This window comes from Panthera tigris, chromosome D3 (assembly GCF_018350195.1).
Source record: "Panthera tigris isolate Pti1 chromosome D3, P.tigris_Pti1_mat1.1, whole genome shotgun sequence".
Classification (NCBI taxonomy): Eukaryota; Metazoa; Chordata; class Mammalia; order Carnivora; family Felidae; genus Panthera; species Panthera tigris.
In genome coordinates, this window is record NC_056671.1 from 69,586,968 (window position 1) to 69,606,626 (window position 19,659).

The 19,659-nt window shown below is 41.7% G+C and overlaps 1 protein-coding gene across 3 annotated transcripts; it reads left to right on the plus strand.

The window, feature by feature from the left end:
* Window positions 1–791: 791 nt before the first annotated feature.
* SKA1 (spindle and kinetochore associated complex subunit 1) lies at window positions 792–17,088 on the plus strand. Of its 3 annotated transcripts, none has more exons than XR_006209935.1 (8): window positions 792–908; window positions 1,493–1,591; window positions 4,191–4,315; window positions 6,100–6,197; window positions 9,337–9,474; window positions 12,396–12,565; window positions 13,353–13,568; window positions 16,994–17,088. XR_006209935.1 is itself a non-coding variant. In XM_042962232.1 (8 exons), the coding sequence occupies exons 2-7, from the start codon at window positions 1,504–1,506 to the stop codon at window positions 13,499–13,501; spliced, it is 768 nt and encodes a 255-aa protein (XP_042818166.1). In that variant the 5' UTR covers window positions 792–908; window positions 1,493–1,503; the 3' UTR covers window positions 13,502–13,536; window positions 16,994–17,088. The 3 variants fall into 3 exon arrangements, 2 of the variants coding, with proteins under 2 accessions (XP_042818166.1, XP_042818165.1); XM_042962232.1 differs by having other exon boundaries at window positions 13,353–13,536; XM_042962231.1 differs by lacking the exon at window positions 16,994–17,088 and having other exon boundaries at window positions 13,353–13,620.
* The last annotated feature ends 2,571 nt before the right edge of the window (window positions 17,089–19,659 follow it).

The window sequence follows — 19,659 nt, forward strand, 5'->3', positions numbered from 1 at the left end:
AGGAATCTGCATAGTTGATGACTGTGGAGATGCCACGCCAGCTCGGGGATACTTTCCCTTTTTTTTTTTTTTCAAAAGGGATAACTAACCTTTTTTATCTTTTTTTAAATTTTTTTTTATTTTTGAGACAGAGAGAGACACAGCATGAACGGGGGAGGGGCAGAGAGAGGGAGACACAGAATCGGAGGCAAGCTCCAGGCTCTGAGCCATCAGCCCAGAGCCCGACGCGGGGCTCGAACTCACGACCGCGAGATCATGACCTGAGCTGAAGTCAGACGCCCAACGGACTGAGCCACCCAGGCGCCCCTAACCTTTTTTATCTTAAATTTGTATTCGTGCTCACAGAGGCTGTAAACTCTATGAGGACAAGGTCCCTCCCCGTCTCTAAGTTCACAAACTTGGGTGCTTTTTGGAGTTATCTGGGGTGCTTTTTAAAATATCAGGGAGTGGGCCCCTCTTCCAGAGTGCCTGATTTCAATGGAATTGGAATTTGTAAGAGCTGCCCTTGGTGATTTTAACGTGCAGCCAGCTTGGACACTCACTGTTAGAGCTCGCGGCCCCTGGCCGGTGGGTGGTGACGGCCAGGGATCACGCCTCACCGCCTGCGCTAGGAGGAGCAGTGGCCCAGGCAGCCGGGCGCTTCAAAGCCCACTCAGCCCCGCCCTTTCCCCGCCCTTTCCCCCCTCTCAGGGGCGGCCCCGGAAGGCGCCGTAACTCGAACTGTCTTTAAGCCCGCGTTCCGGGAACGCCGAAGTGCGCCTGCGTGGCGCCGGATACTGGCGGGCGCTTTGAATTTCGCTCCCTGAGTCGCGTCTCGCGATCTTGGGCTTCTGGCCGAGACGGGACTCAAGGGCTCGGCGGCTCGGGAACCCGCAGCGAGTGGCGCTTTGCTCCCGAACCCTCTCGAGGTTGGAATTGGGGGTCGTGCCCTCGGGAGCCGGCGATAGGCATTCCTGGGGCGGAGTGCGGGAGCGGGGCAGCCGGGCGGAGCCGTGGAGCCGGCCTTGTCTTTCCACCGCTCGGTTAGCTGGAGTGGTTGCTTTAGATACTCTGTCCTACCCTCGGAGCGAGTGATTAACTGACTCCCTTCCTTCCCCTCCCTCTGCCTTCTTATGGACCCCAAACCGTAAAGCGCCAGACCCCCACAGCATGGAAGACATGCTTACTTGGACCTACTTCTGTGCACTTAACTGTGTTTTTTCTTAAAAGTCATGTGTACTTTGCATTTTTAAAGATCACAACGTTGTCATTATATGTAAACAGTGCATTTGTCCCCGTAAATTCCCTGTACTTTGGTTTGGGATGCGTTGATTACAGAAGGGTCAGAGACAGGTGCTGGACTGTGTTTAGAAACTGAATTTTATAAAATTAAAAGAAATTGAGTTTTTGTACTTTCTTTTCAAGAAATGGGTATTTACCGTTATTGGATTTTGAAAGTGAACAGAAATTTGGCCTTTTCTTGGTAAATATGGTTGTGTGTTTGTTTCTTCAGAGGCTTAAAGGATGGCCTCCTCAGACCTGGAACAGTTATGCTCTCATATTAATGAAAAAATTGGCAATATTAAAAGAATGCTGTCATTAAGAAACTGTGGTAAGTAGAACAGATTTCACTGATGTTATACATAGATAATGCATTTTAATTATTGTTCCACTTTCAATATCTTACGCCTACCTAGTTAAGTGACCAGTAATTTGAACTTTTTGAGTAGTGTTTTTTTGAAGCCCTCCAGCATTAATATTTTGACTATTGCAGAAAGTACTAAAATGCCAGTTACATTGAACAATGAACTGGATATTAATTAGACTTAATTGCTTATGTTTTTTTGAGATACACAAGGCACAATAGTAAGATTTGAAGGTTATGGGGCATTTGTGGTTCTAAACCTAAATGGAGATACTGAAAGGTAAGGGAGAAATATAGAAGTGGAAAACACCCACAGAGGTAGAAATAGCCCATAACCCATCTCACAATCTACTTTGGAGGAGGCTTATCTGCTTATTGTTTATGACTAGCATCACAGTCTACTTTGGAGGAAGCTTATCCGTGTGTATAACTAGCAAACAATTGAAAACGTCCAGTTTTTTAAGGTCAGGAAACTTGGAGGTTGGAACCATCTTCCAGAATGTGTTGAAGTGCTGAAAGGATGTGGCAGGGACAGTGCAAAGAAGTAGGTGATCTTTGTCAAGTCTGGGAAAATGTTATTTATAAAAATTATGAGCTCCCCAGTCCACTCTAGGCAAGCTTAAGGTTTACTGATAGGCAGAATTCTATCTGCTGGCACCATCGTGGTGAACTTTTCTGTAGTTTGTAGTATGAATTGATAATTTAAACCTTTTGTTTGCTTGGTTTTGTGTGTGTTAATAACTTGTTTAGAATCTCTTTCTGGAGGCGCGATTATTGTGGGATAAACACCTAAAATTTGGAGATCTATAAAACTATTAAAGCTTGAATTCAAATGACCCCACCAAAGCATGAGACCTGACCGAAGCAATGTGACCTATTAGATTACTACATACCGGGTAACCATCATGTGTATGTGGGAAGAATAATTTGACTTTCTGGTTCCATAGCTTATTTAATAGAGCCCAGTAACTTGTTTGCCACACATTTTTTGACTGCTGTAATGTACTAGATTACTACTATCAAAAGTAGTGTATTTGCTCAGTTGATTATATTTCTACAGATCAGTAGATAAGGCCCTGAATGACTAAAAGTTATTGGAGATACCAGTGTATCGAAACTAGTTATTTAATCCCCTGAAATTAATCTTGGTAGAGACATCAGTACTCTCATTTACTTACTAATTTCTTCTAGTTGTTATGAACCTGTCAAATGCAATTAGCATTGCTCTATTAGGTAGAATTATATGTTGTTTGTCATTATAATGATGAGTAGGGGTTAGCATTTACTGAATGTTTTAGTAGATTCCAGGCACAGTGTTCAACTTATCTTACATGTACTTTTTCACTTATCTTCATAGTAACCTTAAAGTAGGTACTGGCATCTCTGACTTTAGGTCTTTAATCTTCTGACCATTTCACTCTTCTGCTTTCATAATCTACGGATAGGGTCAAATTGTGCTTTTGTTTATTTTTTTTTTCCTGCCTCCCTAATTACGCTTTTGTTTATGTGTATTTCATTGGTTACTAGAAGTAAAGATGGAAAGATTTGATTATGAGAATAGTTTTTCTTTTGTGCCTTTGATCTGTTCTTAAAAAAATTTTTTTTATTACTTCTTTTATTTCTAGGGAGGAGGAGACTCTGGCTTTCCCATCCTCAAATCTATGGAGCTAGAGAGAGGTGCCAGGAGGTGGGGTTGGGAATACTAGAGCATGCTACTTTACAGATGTCTGGTGTTTGTTTCTTTCAAGTGCCCCAGACTGATTACCAGCCTGTGACTTTTTATATTACTTTTTCTGCTTAGTGAATAGTGTGGATAGTGTAAATATGAATTTCAAACCCAAGTGAATCCCAAGCCGCTATTAACAAATTCTGAAGAGAAGCTCTCCCCCATTTCCACACATCCCTGAGGGCCAGTCCAAAACATCAGCTTCTCTCCCTGGCCAGTGATTAGAATTCTAAGGTTTACACTTTCGCTGAAGATATATCCCATGAAGAAGCCTCATTTGGGATTCTAACTTCTAACACCCTGTGCTTTGAAGTCCCAAAGCCTTGGCTCTTATCCCCATTAAAACCAAATGTGTTAGGTTGCTGAGACTGGCAGCCTTCTCTCCCCAGGTTTCCTCTGCACCCCCAGTCAGGGCTGTTGCAACACTGACTCACACACACTGCCTAGTCTGTGTGTCTGCCTTCATGTTGAAGCCCTTGGGGATTTACCTTATTCTCATGAAAGCTCAGCTATGCATGTAGAAGGGTGTTTCTTTTATCTAGCATTTCTAAGTGTTTTATTATGGTGGAGGAATTTGCCAGAAACAGAAGACTCGGGGGACGCTTTGTACTTACCTCTCCCTTCCTTCTCTTCCAATTACTTAGAAATGAGATCTTAAGATTATCCATGGAGACAGGTCCTAGGGTTGAAACAATAGTCCTTTCTCTTCCCCTAAGCATCTCTATCTAAAGTAAAGCTCTGGTCCAAGAGTTTAATTGGGTACAATTGAGTTAAAGAGTACAGTTTTGTTAATAGTCTTCTATATATTTTATTTGCCATTTTATCTTTGTTTATTGATAGGTCAGGAACCTACCTTGAAGACTACATTAGATAAAATAGGAGATGAGATCATTGTAGTAAATGAACTTCTAAATAAATTGGAATTGGAAATTCAGTATCAAGAACAAACCAACCATTCACTCAAGGTAACATTTTTTTCAGTAAAGAAACAAAAGGGCAATAAACACAAATTGCCTAATCCAGGGAATTCTGAAGGATACTTTCAAATGTTCTTAGATTTGTAAATTATTATTAATGGTATAGAATGTCATTTACATTGTATTAATGTAAAGGACTCCAGAACTCCACAGGTGTTTCTTTCTTCTTGAAGTTGAACTTTACTAAAAAGGAAGATTTCCTGAATAATTCTTGGTAGCTTTAATTGAAACAAATGATCTGGTAGAGTGGTGTGGAAGGAACACTAGCCCTGGGGTGAGGAGATGTGGATTCTCACTCTGGCTGCCCTTAGCACCCTCTGCCATGCTGAAAAAGCCATCTTACGCCTTGGGGTCTTGTTGTCCTCATTTGGAAATTAATGGGGCATACTGAACTATTTCTTAGGTTCCTTCCATTCTGCATTTCTCTGTTCTATAAAATGTAATACAAGGATTCTCAAGAAAAACTTGAGCCCAATTCACACACCATTTTGTTCTAAATAAGCTTTCTTTTTTTTTTTTTTTTTAATGTTTATTTATTTTTGAGACAGAGAGAGACAGAGCATGAACAGGGGAGGAGCAGAGAGAGAGGGAGACACAGAATCTGAAACAGGCTCCAGGCTCTGAGCTGTCAGCCCAGAGCCCGACGCGGGGCTTGAACTCACGGACTGTGAGATCATGACCTGAGCCGAAGTCAGACGCTTAACCGACTAAGCCACCCAGGCGCCCCTCTAAATAAGCTTTCTAATTGACTAAGCTAGTGAAAGTGCTTGTATACTTCTGAGAAAATACTCAAATTTGTCCATCATTGCCTCAAGCTTTGAGAGCCATTGATGTGTTCAGTGGGAGTGTACAGGGGCCTCTATGGACCCTTTCAGCCTCATAATCCTTAAGCTCTGTAAAGATTTTTCATAGGAATGGGCATGAATATGCCTATCCTACTATTAGTTGAAATGAAATTAGCGGCTTGAGCATCATTTGGCTCTTTGAGAGATGTCCTTTGAAAGAGAGATTGGTTTCAAAACAGAAACCAATATTGGTTTCAGTTCTAACCTGCCTGGGAGTATCCAAAGTTAAGTGTGTGTCTAGTGAATGTTAAATTTAGAAGTGAAGCCTACGTAGAATTTTTGTTCATGTTTTGATTGAGAGTCAGATGACAGGGCTCCGAAGGTGTATTTTTCTTATTACATTTGCATGAGTTCATAACCTCAAGTTCTAGTGAAAGGTAAAATAAAGACAACACAAAACAAACACAAGCAATTATGATCCAGTGGAAATTTCCATTAAACTAGAGAATTATGCAGGTCAGCAGTGGAAATCGTTCTGTGTAGCTTCTCGTACATGCGTTCCAGGCATGCATTGTCGCCCTGGTGCTGTTGCACAGATAACACCAGGGAAGGTTTGCTAAGTCAACAAAGGCAATTTACCAGAATGACAAACATAAATCTTTCATGCATTTTTTAGTTGCTTGCCAAGGCTGAAGTTAAATGTCAACCCTAGCTGTTGTAATGTGATTATAGCAGTTTTCTCTGAAAACAAAAAACAAAAAACAAAAAAACAGTAGAGAAAGATACAATGTTGCCATCCAAAAACAGCTCTAGAAACCAAAGGGTTCTTAAAAAAATATTGCCGCTACCTGTGCTTTTCCACCTCTTCTGTGTTCTGAACACTCCCAGTCATGGTGATTGTGGTTGAATCTTTTGTACTCTTTAAAATGTCTTAAAACACACACAGGCAGGACAGCCGCTTATTGGGGAGCATTTTTTAAATTTTAGGAACTCTGTGCATCTCTCGAAGAGGATTATAAAGATGTGGAACATCTCAAAGAAAACATTCCTCCCCATTTGCCTCAAGTAACAGTAACCCAGAACTTGTAAGTGTATTTATAATTATTCTTGCTGTCTGCATTTATAAAACTGTTAAACAGCTCAGCTCTCTTTTGCGTTTTCATGTGCTTGTGATTTTGTTAGTGATTATGTTAGTGTTAGTGTTGTTGTCACTTACACTGGAAGTAGTGTTTCGCTTTGTCTGCCCCAGTCTTATTCTGCTGCCTCTGGACGATGTGGTCCCTCTTTCCCATGGGTGAGTGTCCGCTAGGCTCTTTTTTCCTACTTTTTCTCATTTCTTTCCCTTAGAGCAGAGTTTGTCAACTTCGGCTGTGTTGCCTTCTTAGGCTAGATGATTTTTTGTTATGAGGATAGTGAGGGTGTTCAGTAGCAACCCTGATCTCTACCTACCAACTACGCGTCAGTGGCGCCCTCACCGCCCCCGGCCGGTTGTGACAATGAGAAATGTCTCCAGACATTGCCATATGTCCTCTAGGGGACAGTCTCTCTCCTGAGAACCATTGTTTTAGGGTAAAAATAAGATTCATACACGTCCCATCTTAAAAACAGCCGAAGGAACCAAAAACTTGGCTTCGCTTTCCCCCTCAAACTCGTGTCCCCGCTGTGTACCCTGCCTGTATATGCTTGTGCCTCCCCTTTGCCGCAGAGCCCCTGACCTGAGCCTGGCTCTGGGCTGCTATTACTACCACACTGAGGAAACTCATCAAGAAATCCTCCCTTTAGCCCTGATCCTTCTTCTCAGATTTTATCTCTCTGTCTCTCTGTTCCTGAAATTATGTTTGTTGCTCTGCCACGGTGCTTTGTTGTTCCGCGTCTCTGACTTGGCTGCCCTCCTTTAAATTACAGCTGAGTTTTGCTGAGTTTTGCTTACGCATACCTTACACCACTGTTAATGCTCTCAAATGTCCAACTCCAGCCTTGACGTGACCTCTGATTCTGCTGTTTTATTTTATTTATTTATTTTTTTTTTAATTTTTTTTTTTTAATGTTTATTTATTTTTGAGACAGAGAGAGACAGAGCATGATTGGGGAGGGGCAGAGAGAGAGGGAGACACAGAATCGGAAGCAGGCTCCAGGCTCCGAGCCATCAGCCCAGAGCCTGACGCGGGGCTCGAACTCACGGACAGCGAGATCGTGACCTGAGCTGAAGTCGGACGCTCAACCGACTGAGCCACCCAGGCGCCCCGATTCTGCTGTTTTAATTGCTTGCTGGGAGCTTGATAAATGAGCTGTTCTCTCCAACTGTGCGTGTCCGAGGCTCAACTGACTGGTTCTTTGTTACCCACCCGTCATGCCTGCTGCCTTCCGCCCATCACCGGGACGGGAACTCCGTGCCTTCAGCCTGTCTTGCTCTCTGTAGTCCTCAGCCAAGCTGCTGTCCCTGCAAGATTTTGTCTGTCCCTGGCCTCCCTTCTGCTCTCATTGCCTGGCTCTGAATGCCATCTCCCATCATCATTTGTCTGTGTGATTTGAGAGCTCCTGTGTTTTGCCCTTCCAGGGTTCCACCACCTCCACCTCTCTAGGCTTCTGGATTCTTCTTCCAGGGTTCCAAGTACACGCCGTGGATAACTTAAAATTTTTTAACTTTTGAAATATATATATATGTGTACACACACACAGGAAGTGACTAAAGCATTATTTGTGCAAATTAAAGAAGAAGAATAAACAAACATCAGTGTATCTACCAGTCAGATTAAGAAATAGGATATTCCTGGTACCTTACAACCCTTCTTCCCTTGCAGACCCTTCCTCTGTCAAAGAGGTAGTCATCCTGGTGTTTATGATAATCATACTCTTACCTGAGTGTTTCTATAAACAATATACTGTTTAAATTTGAAAAACTTAAAGGAAGGCATGGGCTTTGCTATGTAGAAGAGCCACATTTCTGCTGATGGCTGGAGTTCTCCAGAAGAAGATAAGCTCAACAGAGTGCCTTGCATGGTCAGGGTGCCCTGCGATTTCCCTACAAGGAGAAAGTGCTGGGCAAGGTCATGAATGAATGCTAGGATCACAGGTCATCACAGGAGATCTGCCAGGATGGTAGTGTGAACTAGACGTTGGATATCCAGCAGGAGTATGGTCTGGGGAATAGGAGGACTTTTCTTCTTCTGACTTCGCTATGGCTTAGTTTCAGTTTTCAGCCAAAGTCAAAGCAGAACATTTCTGCAGGTGGAAATGGTTCTTTTCAGCTGATACTCACAGCAGGGCATGAAGGAGAAATCATGAGCTTCCTTAGCACCTGGTGAAGATAAGCACAGAGAAAAGTCAGCCAACCTCACCATGATGTCTCACGTTAACACTCATAGAAGGTTGATGGGACCATAGCATTGGGCATCTTCATCTTGACAACACACAACACGGCCATCCTCAGTCTTACCACCTCAGTCAGGCCTGGTTGCCCTGTGTCTGGTGCTCAGCTGTCATCTTGGGGTCTCACTTCCCTGTCTTTCTTGGGATTCCCTTCACTCACTCCTGGGTTCGATCTCCTCTTTCCTATAACCCATTTCTTTTTTGGAACAGTTGAGCCAGTATGGCTTCATTTGCTGCTAGAATCAAGGGTTTGTTCCTTCCCTGGCAGCTAAATAACCCAGAAGCTACAGCCTATTTCTAGACTCTTTGCTAGTGGGGTAGGAGCTATATTAGGCTTCTCACTGACTCCAAAATTTGGGTAGGACTGAATCCAAGAGTTCCATGCTCATTGCTGGCAACTAAAATGAGTCTGCAACAGGCAGGGACTGATACTAGCAACCAATGGGATAACTTAGAAAAATAGAAGTAGAAGCTGATTGATGCTTCTACATCCAGAAATAGGGAGTCAGGAAGAGAAGCTGTTGAGAGGTTAAGATAAGTTCAGCTTTGCACATACTGACTTGAGGAGCCAGAGGAATGACTGGTGAAGATGGTTAGCATATTTACTGCATGCACCATGTTTGGGGTATATAAATATAATTCTGTTACTGAAGATTTGGGGATTTAATTTTTCAGTGTTCTCTTCACTATTCAGATCTTCATGAACCATAGGAGTTGGGGCAGCAAAAAATGACTAAAACAATCACAAGATGAATCTTGTATTTGTTACTGAGTATTTTCAGTTGGGAAAACTTTCTAGTATGCTGCGGAATTCTGATCATCACTTGTACAACTGTGTGCATCTCTGTTCCCTAGTGTTAATGTGCCAGATGTTGACCCTGGAGAACCAGTCAAAGTTGAGGAAACTGCACCCACAAAGAAGCACCCAAAAGAACAAAGAAGTATTAAAGAAATGTCATTTATAACTTCCGATGAGTTTAATGGCATTCCAGCGTAAGTATTTAAGATAAATTTTAACATTCAACTCTTTAATGGTCGACGTACATGATTGTTTAAATCATAAAGCTTGATTATATTCATAGTATGCTGTGTTCAAATATTGATTTTTTTCTAAAATAGTCTTAACATTGTACTAGGAAAATGCAGGAAGTCTCTTAAAGATGCTTAAAATCGTTTTTTATTTAGTTGTCAAACCTCTTTTCATAGCGAGATCTAGAGATGGGTCAGTCTGTTGCTGAGTTCCAGGACCATTTTGTGATAGAGATTTATCCAGTTACATTTTAGAAGTAGCCTCAGGGGGCGCCTGGGTGGCTCAGGCGGTTAAGCGTCCGACTTCAGCTCAGGTCACGATCTCGCGATCTCACCGTCTGTGAGTTCGAGCCCCGCGTCGGGCTCTGGGCTGATGGCTCAGAGCCTGGAGCCTGCTTCGGATTCTGTGTCTCCCTCTCTCTTTGCCCCTCCCCCGTTCATGCCCTGTCTCTCTCTGTCTCAAAAATAAATAAACGTTAAAAAAAAAAAAAATTTAGAAGTAGCCTCAGTTTCGCTGTACTTTTAAGGAAAGCGTGCTGCGTAGGTGTGAGAATTGGAATGGCAAGTGTTGTGTTTGGTTTCTGTTTGTTACTCAACCTCTGCCACATGCTCGTTCCAGGCCCTGGGTCACTGAGGAGAATACAGGGGCGAGTAAGACCAGATAACTTCCCTGGAGGAAGGTCTTTGCTCTTTACAGAGGACAGTAATGGAGAGCCCGTCATGGAACCTCATGTTTTTAAACTAATGTAGTTCCAGGGCTTTGCTTAATTTCTTGGCTCTATATTACTGCATTTCTTACTAGGTTTCCATTATACAAATAATACATGTTAGAAAATATTTGATGTCAGAAAATAACTCCTCTGTAATTCGGCCACCCGGATATTTATTTAATTTCACGTATATAATAGGTTGTTTCTGATTGTTATGACAACAATGTAGTTATACAGTAAATACCACTTACTTCCTTTTTTGTCATGAGCATTTTGCCATTGTTAGCTATTCTTGTAAACTTGGGTTTTAATAGTTGTATTACATTTCATCAAAATGAGACTGACCTTTCTCTTTAATCTTTATTTTTTTTGGTCAGTCATTTCTTTTTATGATTGCTTTATTTTCATGATAATTCTGTTTGGCGCTATTCAGTTTTTTAAATTGTTATTTTTGTTGCTCATTAGCTGAGCTAAAGGGAAAAGCAAATGTGTGTGAGGATCAGTAGAGTAGATGGGTTTTTAGAAAATGCTTCCATGAAGAGATGAAGGAAATCAGAATAGGCATGGTAGAGTTTTGGGGTTTTTTTAATGTTTATTTTTTGAGAGAAAGAGAGCAGGGGAGGGACACAGAGAGAGGGAAACAGAGGATCCAAGCAGGCTCTATGCTGTCAGCGCAGAGCCTGATGTGGGGCTCAAACTCACAAATTAATGAGATCGTGACCTGAGCCAAAGTCGGACACTCAACTGACAGAGCCATCCAGGCGCCCAGAGTATTCATTTTTAAACTAAGGGGATATTTAGTGAATGAGAGGACTTGGAAGGTTGGGGTAAGGAAGAATGTATTCCAGGCATGGGGCTTTCATTTATTTATCTTTAAAAAGTTAATACTGAGGGTGGAGTTAAAGTGGAGAACATTGGCAGAAGAGGGGGGACAGGTATTGAGGAAATTAAGGTGATAGTTCAGAGGATTTAAAGGAATTATTTTGGACGGGGGGTAGTTTGTGGGATCAACAGTTTGTGGGAATTGTGGTTAGAAACAACAACAGCAAAAATGAATTTAGAAAAGAACAATGAAAATGTGTTTTGATCTATATGAACATTTTCCTTTAAACATATTCATGTATTATTTTATATTAAATAAGTTTTGATTAGAAATCTGCCCCCTTGGGGGCACCTGGGTGGCTCAGTTGGTTAAGTGTCTAACTTTGGCTCAGGTCATGATCTTGTGGCATGAGTTCGAGCCCCACGTCAGGCTCTGTGCTGACAGCTCAGAGTCTGGAGCCTGCTTTGGATTCTGTGTCTCCCTCTCACTGACCTTCCCCAGCTCGCGCTCTGTCTCTTGCTGTCAAAAACAAATAAACATTTAAAAAAAAAGAAAGAAATCTGTCCCTTTGGAGAGAAGAGAAGGGCAGTGTTTCACATAATGAACCCACATTTTGTTGAAGGGAAAAACTGAGGCAGATCATTGGGTTTGGGTTTTGGTGTATACGGAGAAATTAAGTCTCCTGTTTTTATATTCTAAGACTATAGGTGACGGGGAGCATAGCAAGGGGGAGAAGGGATTGGAAGAGTGGATTTAGAGAAAGACCAGTGCTCAATGGGGTGGAGTCTGTCCTCTGACTCACCCCCAGCCCTCTTCTCTGCCATCATCCTGTGCGATCGGCTCTGTGTCCTGATGGGAATTACCATCTCTGTTGTGGCCTTTGTTGCGCATCTTCCTTCCTCCTCCTCCTCCTCCTTTCTTTTTTCTTTCTTTCTCAGAACAGATAAGTTTGCAGAAAACTAGAGTGGTGTGAGTTATTTAATTTATTAACATTTAAATTTTTCTTTCCGTTGCTCACAAACATTTAAAAATGTTTAAACCTCTGGCTTGCAGTTAACCAGTCCATTTGAGTCAGTATTTGAGACCTTATTTTAAATTGTAGTATTATTTCTGTAGGTAATGGAGGTTAATATATCTAGGTGTAAGTAGGGAAGATAAGCAACTGATACGTTGTGGTATGTCTTTAATTTGTCAATTGTTGAGATGTGTGGTTTATTTGGAAGTTGATATACATTTTTTTGGCATAAAGAGTTCTAATAGCTGCTACTGTATAAAGTCATCATAAATTTTTTCAAAGAAAATGATTTTGTATAATGATTCTTTTAAAAAATGAATCATATACTTATTTGCAGGTACATGAAATCCCGCTTAACTTATTGTCAAATTAATGATGTTATTAAAGAAATCAACAAGGCAATAGTTAGTAAATACAAGATCCTATATCAACCGAAGAAGTGTATGAGTTCTGTGGCCAGAAATCTCTATCACAGATTTATTGATGAAGAAACAAAGGATACCAAAGGTAAAAATGATAGCATATATATGTATGTGTGCACGTCAGCCGTTTGGAATGTAACTCACTCATGAGAAACAAAACTTATTCTAGAAAATTCTAAATCTAGAGAGGTAGTTCTCAGCCAGGGGTGGCTTTCCCACTAAGGAACGTTTTTACCATCTCTGGAGATAATTTGGTGGTTACAACTAGGGTGGGGGTGCTACTGGCATCTAGAGACTACAGATGCTGTTAAAGTACACTTTAGTACAGTGCTCAAGACAGCTTCCACAGAAAAGAAACGTCTGTAGTTCCGAGGCTGAGAAACATGGCTTTAGAGTCTATTATGAAACTATACCCAGGGTTTTCAGAATTGGAATAGTAATGAAAAACACTTGGTCATACTTACATAGCACTTAACATGTACCAGATAGTGTACTGAGAGCTTTAGTCCTCGCATCTTACAAGGTATGTACCATTACTCCCATTTTGCAGATTGGGCAAAAAGAACTTAAGATACTTGCCCAGGGTCAGCCAGTTAAGGGATAGAGCTACGGGGGTTTCATTCTTTCAACCACTATACTATATTCCCTCTTGGAAAGTGGGTACCACCAGATGAGTGCATTTCTAAAATGCTACCACAAACATTGTGCAACTGCAGTTGAACAGTGCTTATTTCAGCAAGAATACCGCATCTCACTCCAGTTGCCTGATAGTAAAAATGATTAATGTTACTCATATTCACATTGTACCACATTAAAGATTCATCTTGAAAGTTGTCCTCGTGAAAATTGGCACAAATATCTTTATTTTTCAGGTCATTATTTTATAGTGGAAGCGGACATAAAGGAGTTCACAACTCTGAAAGCTGACAAGCGGTTTCATGTAATACTGAATATCTTACGACACTGCCGGAGGCTCTCCGAGGTCCGAGGGGGAGGCCTTACCCGATACGTTATAACCTGAAGTCCTCCTGAGCTCTAGAACTGGCCAAGAGTCGGGTATAGAGGCCACTCCTATAGTTTCCTTATATGTAATTTCTTTATATATAACTTCTTTGCTTTTCTTATTTTCTTTTCTGCTTGACTGTAAAAATGAAACTTTTTAGTAAATAAAGCATATGTATTTTAAAATTCACTTTCTTTTCTTAAATATTTTTTCCAGATATGTATTTTTAAGTTTTTATTTATTTGAATAAATAAAATTTATTTATTTTAGGGGAGAGGCAGAGAGAAAGGGAAAGAGAATCCCAAGCAGGCTCCACGCTGTCAGCACAGAGCCTGACATGGGGCTTGATCTCACAAACAGATAATGACCTGAGCCAAGATCAAGAGTGAGCCACCAAACAGAATGAGCCACCCAGGCACTCCTCTTTTTTTTTTTTTTTAAGTTTATTTATTTTGAGAGAGAGTACAGAGGGGCAGAGAGAGAGGGAGAGAGAGAATCCCAAGCAGGCTCCATGCTGACAGCACAGAGCCCAGTGTGGGTCTCCATCCCATGAACCATGAGATCATGACCTAAGCCAAAATCACGAGCTGGACGCTTAACTGAATGAGCTGCCCAGGTGTCCCAAATTCACTTTCTTTCAGCACATGGGTAACCCCCTACCATATGAGCTTCTGTGCTAGGCATGTAATGGAATTAAAAAATGTTCAGGTTTTGTTTTTGTGTTTAGTGACAGTGCTGTAGACCCCAATAAGATAGGTACAGACATGATTAGGGAAGAAAAAGGTCGAGAAGATAAGGTCAAGAGTATACAGGCTCATTAGAATTAAAGGTCGTGAATGTCAAAATTCTATCTGGCATTTCAGTGAACAGGCAAAAGTTGGATTTGTAGGCAGCCCCTCCCTGTGATGATTCTGCTTTCCCATATGTTGTTGGAAACAGCTTACCTGAAATATATGCAGTGTAAACCAATCTATAAACATCAATCTGTAATGATATTGTAATAAAAGTATATTGAGATGAAAAAGATGATAACGTGTAAGCAAGTCGAGAGTTGTCATGGAAAATGGGTGGTTGGATTGCAAGTGTTTAGGATGTTTTTTTCTCTTCCACAGTTGGGGAGACTGGCTATGTGTGTTTTAGTCGGTGTTCTCCAGAGTTCTAGAAGCAATAGGATACACACACACACACACACACAGATTTGTGATGACACATTGGTGCGTGTGGTTATGGAGGCCGAGAAGCCCCCCAATCTGCCGTCTGCAAGCTGGAGACCTAAGAAAGCCAGAGTGCAATTCAGTCCAAGTCTGAAGGCCTGAGACCCAGAGAAGGAAGACAAGGTGTTGTGGCTCAAGCAATGAGGCAGGAAAGAAGTGAATTCCTCCTTCACCTTTTTTTGTATTCAGGTCCTCCACGGATTGGATGATACCTGCACACGTTGGGGAGGGTAGTCTATTGAGTCCACTGATTCATATACTAATCCCTTCTGGAAACACCTTCATAGACACACCCAGAAATAAGGTTTGATGTGGGCACCCCACAGCCAGTCAAGTTGATACATAAAGTTAACCATTCCGGTCTCGGCCATCTGCTTGGCAGGTCTATCCTTGTAGCAGAGGGAAAAATGACCCCCAAGTCTTGGCCTGGTTAACACTGTCACTGTGATGACCACGGACTATATTATGGGCACTACATACTGTTACCCTTTCTTCCTCCCTAATTTAAATGCAGATGTGTTTAATTTTTCATGTCTTGCTTTAAATAAAAACAATGGCATTATCTTTTACTTTAAGTCTTGCTTGATTTTTCTCTATAAATCATTTTTCTCCATAAAAAACATTTTATCTGCTTGAAATATCTCTTCCTGAAACTCATAGTGAACAACTGTCGAGAAATGTGTTTAATTCTTGTAGAATGGATACTGGGGGGAGCAGTTAGTCTCTGTGTTAATCATTAGCATGTAATCAACTTGTACGTTAATTTGGGCATACATTTGGTAAACTGTCCCTCAAGGAAGAATAAAGACATTAATTTTCAGGCACCTGGGTGGCTCAGTCGGTTAAGCATCTGACTTTAGCTCAGGTCATGATCTCAGGGTTCGTGAGTTCGAGCCCCACATCAGGTTCTGCACTGACAGTGTGGAGTCTGCTAGGGGTTCTTTCTCCTTCTCTCTGTTCCTCACCCATCCGTGCTTTCTCTCTCAAAATGAGTAAAAATAAAGCTTTAAAAAAATTTTTTTTAAAAAGACATTGATTTTCAAACAAGAACTAACCTCTGTTACTTGAACTTCATTTTCAGAAAAAAAATGACAGGTTTATTTGACTTCTGTATTTTTGAAAAATAACATTTTTAAAAATCTAAGTTTGGATGCATCTTGTGGTCCTGGGTCTCTCTGCCCTCAGATTCACTCCTCACCCTTTGCTCTCCATCTTCTCTTCAGTAGCTTGCGTCTTTAAGCACCTTTCCCCTGCAGCCCATGGTCCCCACAGCATGGCTCTCCAGAAGTTTGGGCCTTGCCCCTTCTGCCACAGTTCTCTGCCACGGGTCCTGTGGCCTGGTGCACAATAGATTCCGGCTGGCTGTCTCCAGCTGGGTGCCACGGAGCCTGAGGCCTGGCCTCACACCTCCTAGACCCACCAGCCTGTGGGCCCTGGGAGGAGAGGGCTAGGCAACAGAGACCCAGCACCTTGCTCAGGCTTCTATATTGAGATACTAATTAAAAAGACATTTTTTTTTAACATTTATTTATTATTGAGAAACAGAGACAGAACATGAGCATGGGGGGGGGGCGGGCAGAGAGAAGGGGAGACAGAATATGAAGCAGACTAGGCTCTGAGCTATCCGCACAGAGCCTGATGCGGGGCTTGAACTCACAAAGTAAGAGATCACGACCTGAGCCAAAGTTGGACGCTTCACTGACTGAGCCACCCAGGTGCCCTGAGATACCAATTTTTATGTGATAAAGTCTTTCTTCTGTTCCTTTAAAAATTCTGTTGTTTTTTCTTAAGTTAGTTATTCATAGATAACACATTTTTTTTTTCTAGGTAACACAGTAGTTAAAAGTGTTCAGGGTACATCTGATCAACCTCTGTCCTGTTTCACCTCTCCTTAGGATACTCTGTCCCCTTTCACATTTCCTAACTATTATAGGTGTCCCCTCAGATCCTTTTGGCCTCATCCGATTTGTGTCTCTGGATGTGAATCTGGTGTTTGTCTTACTTGCTAAGACAAAGGGTGAAATGTAACTTTAAGGGAAGAGATCTAGCTGTCACTACTTGTAGCAGATTGTGTTTTCCAAAGATGGATGGATGGGATAATTCCATATTCCATCCCACATACTCCTTCAATGTGTTATCAACACTTCCATCAAGAGGCGGGATCTTTGTTCCCTGCCTTTGAATCTGGACATATCTTTGTAGCTTCAGCCAATAGAATGGAGAGGAAATACCACTGCACGATTTCCAAGCTAGCTATTAAAGACAATATGAATTCCATCTGTCTCTTTCTTGGGAGGTGTGCCTTTGGAACCTTGTCACCATGTTGGGAGAAAGCCAAGGCTACATGGAGAGGTCACATTAACTGCCAGCACCACCAGTCATGTGAACACATGATTCCAGCCCCCAGTGATTTTTGCTGAGGTCCCCGGCATCAAGGAGTCAAGATAAGCTGCCCCCTACTGTGCTCTGACTGAATTCAGGGCTTGAAAGAAATCATGAAAAATAAATTATAGTGGTTTAAAGACACTATTTTTTTGCATAATTGATCATACAACAAGAGATGATGAAAGTATTAGTCTGAAATTGCACTACAGTTGTGAGAAAAGGCAGCAAGTGGGGTCATAATAATTAAGTTAAACCTGCATTGGAAATGAAAATCTGTCCTCATCAATCACCTGTAGAGGGTGTGCCCTGCCTAAGCTTATTTGAAAACATGTAAAAGTTCATGAAAAGTGATATATTTGTCAGATATCAAGCTTATATATGTGTATCATTTCTCCATGCATAAGCAAGAGGCCAAATACACTGTTTTGTGTATAAACATAATATTTACATCCAGCATAATTCAAGAAACCCATGTCTTCACACACATGCAAAGATACTCATCATTAGGCATCAGGGAAATGCAAATCAAAACCACGACGAGGTATCACCCAACACCTGTCAGAATGGCTAGAATAAAAAAGACAAGAAACAAGTGCTGGCGAGGATGTGGAGAAAAGGGAACTATTGGGCGCTGTTGGTGGGAATGTAAATTGGTCCAGCAACTCTGGAAAACAGTATGGAGGTTTCTCAAATTAAAAATAGGCATACCCTGGGGCGCCTGGATGGCGCAGTCGGTTGAGCGTCCGACTTCAGCCAGGTCACGATCTCGCGGTCCGTGAGTTCGAGCCCCGCGTCAGGCTCTGGGCTGATGGCTCAGGGCCTGGAGCCTGTTTCCGATTCTGTGTCTCCCTCTCTCTCTGCCCCTCCCCCCTTCATGCTCTGTCTCTCTCTGTCCCAAAAATAAAAAAAAAAAAAAAAAAAAAAACGTTGAAAAATAGGCATACCCTATGATCTGGTAATTCCGCTACTGGATATTTACCCAAAGAAAATAAACAACACTAATTCACAAAGATGTGTGCACCCCAATGTTTCCCGCAGCACTATTTACAACAGTCAAGATATGGAAGGGACTGAAGTGTCCACTGATAAATGAATAAAGATGTGAGACACCCATCAAGGTTCATGGTTTATCCTTGGTTATGCTCTTAAGTCTTTTTGAAGCTAGAACAGGCTCCCCCTGTGGTTTTGGTTTGGGTTTTGTTTTCTGTTACTGGACTGTTTTTAGGAGACCAGGTTATTTATATCTGGATGTCTGATCGTTTCTTCATGATGATATTTAGCTTGTGTCTCTATCCCCTGTGTTTCCTATAAACTGGATGATAGAGCTAAAGTCTTAATTAGATTCATGATTAAGTCTTTGACAATAATATTTCATAGGCAGTCCTGTCAACTTCATATTACGCCACGCTAGGAGGCATATAATGTCAGAATGTTTCACCATAAGTCTAGGATCAATTCAACTCAAAAAGTGCAGGCAACTAAAATTTTCTTCTTTCTGATGGACCAACAGGACAAATGTGAGTTATTTCCAGTTACAAACGTCTTGCCAGAATGATTGTGAGCCGTGCCTAAGCTGCATATGAAAAATTGCAACTATAATCCTTATTGTGACTCAGATATCCAATGATTTCTTGGGACTATACAAAATAATCCAGCAACACGGTGCATCAAAAAGAAAACTAGGGCATCAGAAACCTGGGTTCTGGTCCTACGTCGGCCATTTCCTCCTTTTTGGTTCTACCTTCAAAAATTTGACCCCCTCTCACAAGCTCCGTATTGACCACCCTGGTCCCAAACGGCATCGTCTCTCCCCTGGATTAATTCAAAGCTTCCTAACTGGTCTCTGTGTTTGTTCTTGCCTCCCTACTGTCTATTCTCTACTGAACCAATGTTAAAGCAGGTCACTCTGCCACTCAAAAACCTTGAATAGCTCCCCATTTCTGAGTCCTTCCAAAGACTTGGAAGCCTCTTCCTGCACCCCTCTGTGACTCAGACACCTCTCTTGCCTCCATGCTATTTCTGGAACAGGTCAAATAGGAGTCTCCCTCAGGCCTCTGCACTGACTGTTGCCTCCATCCAGAAAGCTCCTCACCCTTCACCCATGTGAACCCCCTCCTTCTCACCTTTAAATCTGACATTATTTGATCATTTAGGCCTTCTCAGGCCACGCTATGTCTAAAATTACATCTCCCTTCTGCAATACATCCCCTTCCCTGCTTTATTCTCCTCTATAGCATGTATGTGTATCTGATGGTTTATGTATGTTAACGATTTTTTGTCTTTCTCCTCTACGAGAATATCAGCTCCTAAGGCCAGGAGTTTTTGTCTCTAATATTTACTGCTATGTCCCCAGCCAATCTAATAGGGCTTTACAGTAGAGGGTGCTAAATAAATATTTCTGAATGCACATTAAAGAGTTTGTGGCTTGGGTAAGGGACTTCATGCCTCAGTTTCCTTTTGTATATAGAGAGATGGTTGAACAAAAATCTCTCTCAGGACCTTCCAATTTTAATATTCTATGATTCTAATATTCCCAGTTACTTCTGGGAAATACATTCGTGTTGAAATTAAAGGATA

Coding starts and splice junctions, on each gene's coding strand:
- SKA1 (XM_042962232.1), top strand. CDS start 1,504: ATGGCCTCCTCAGACCTGGAACAGTTATGCTCTCATATTAATGAAAAA. Junction 4,316..6,099: donor AAACCAACCATTCACTCAAG/GTAACATTTTTT, acceptor TTTAAATTTTAG/GAACTCTGTGCATCTCTCGA. Junction 6,198..9,336: donor GTAACAGTAACCCAGAACTT/GTAAGTGTATTT, acceptor TCTGTTCCCTAG/TGTTAATGTGCCAGATGTTG.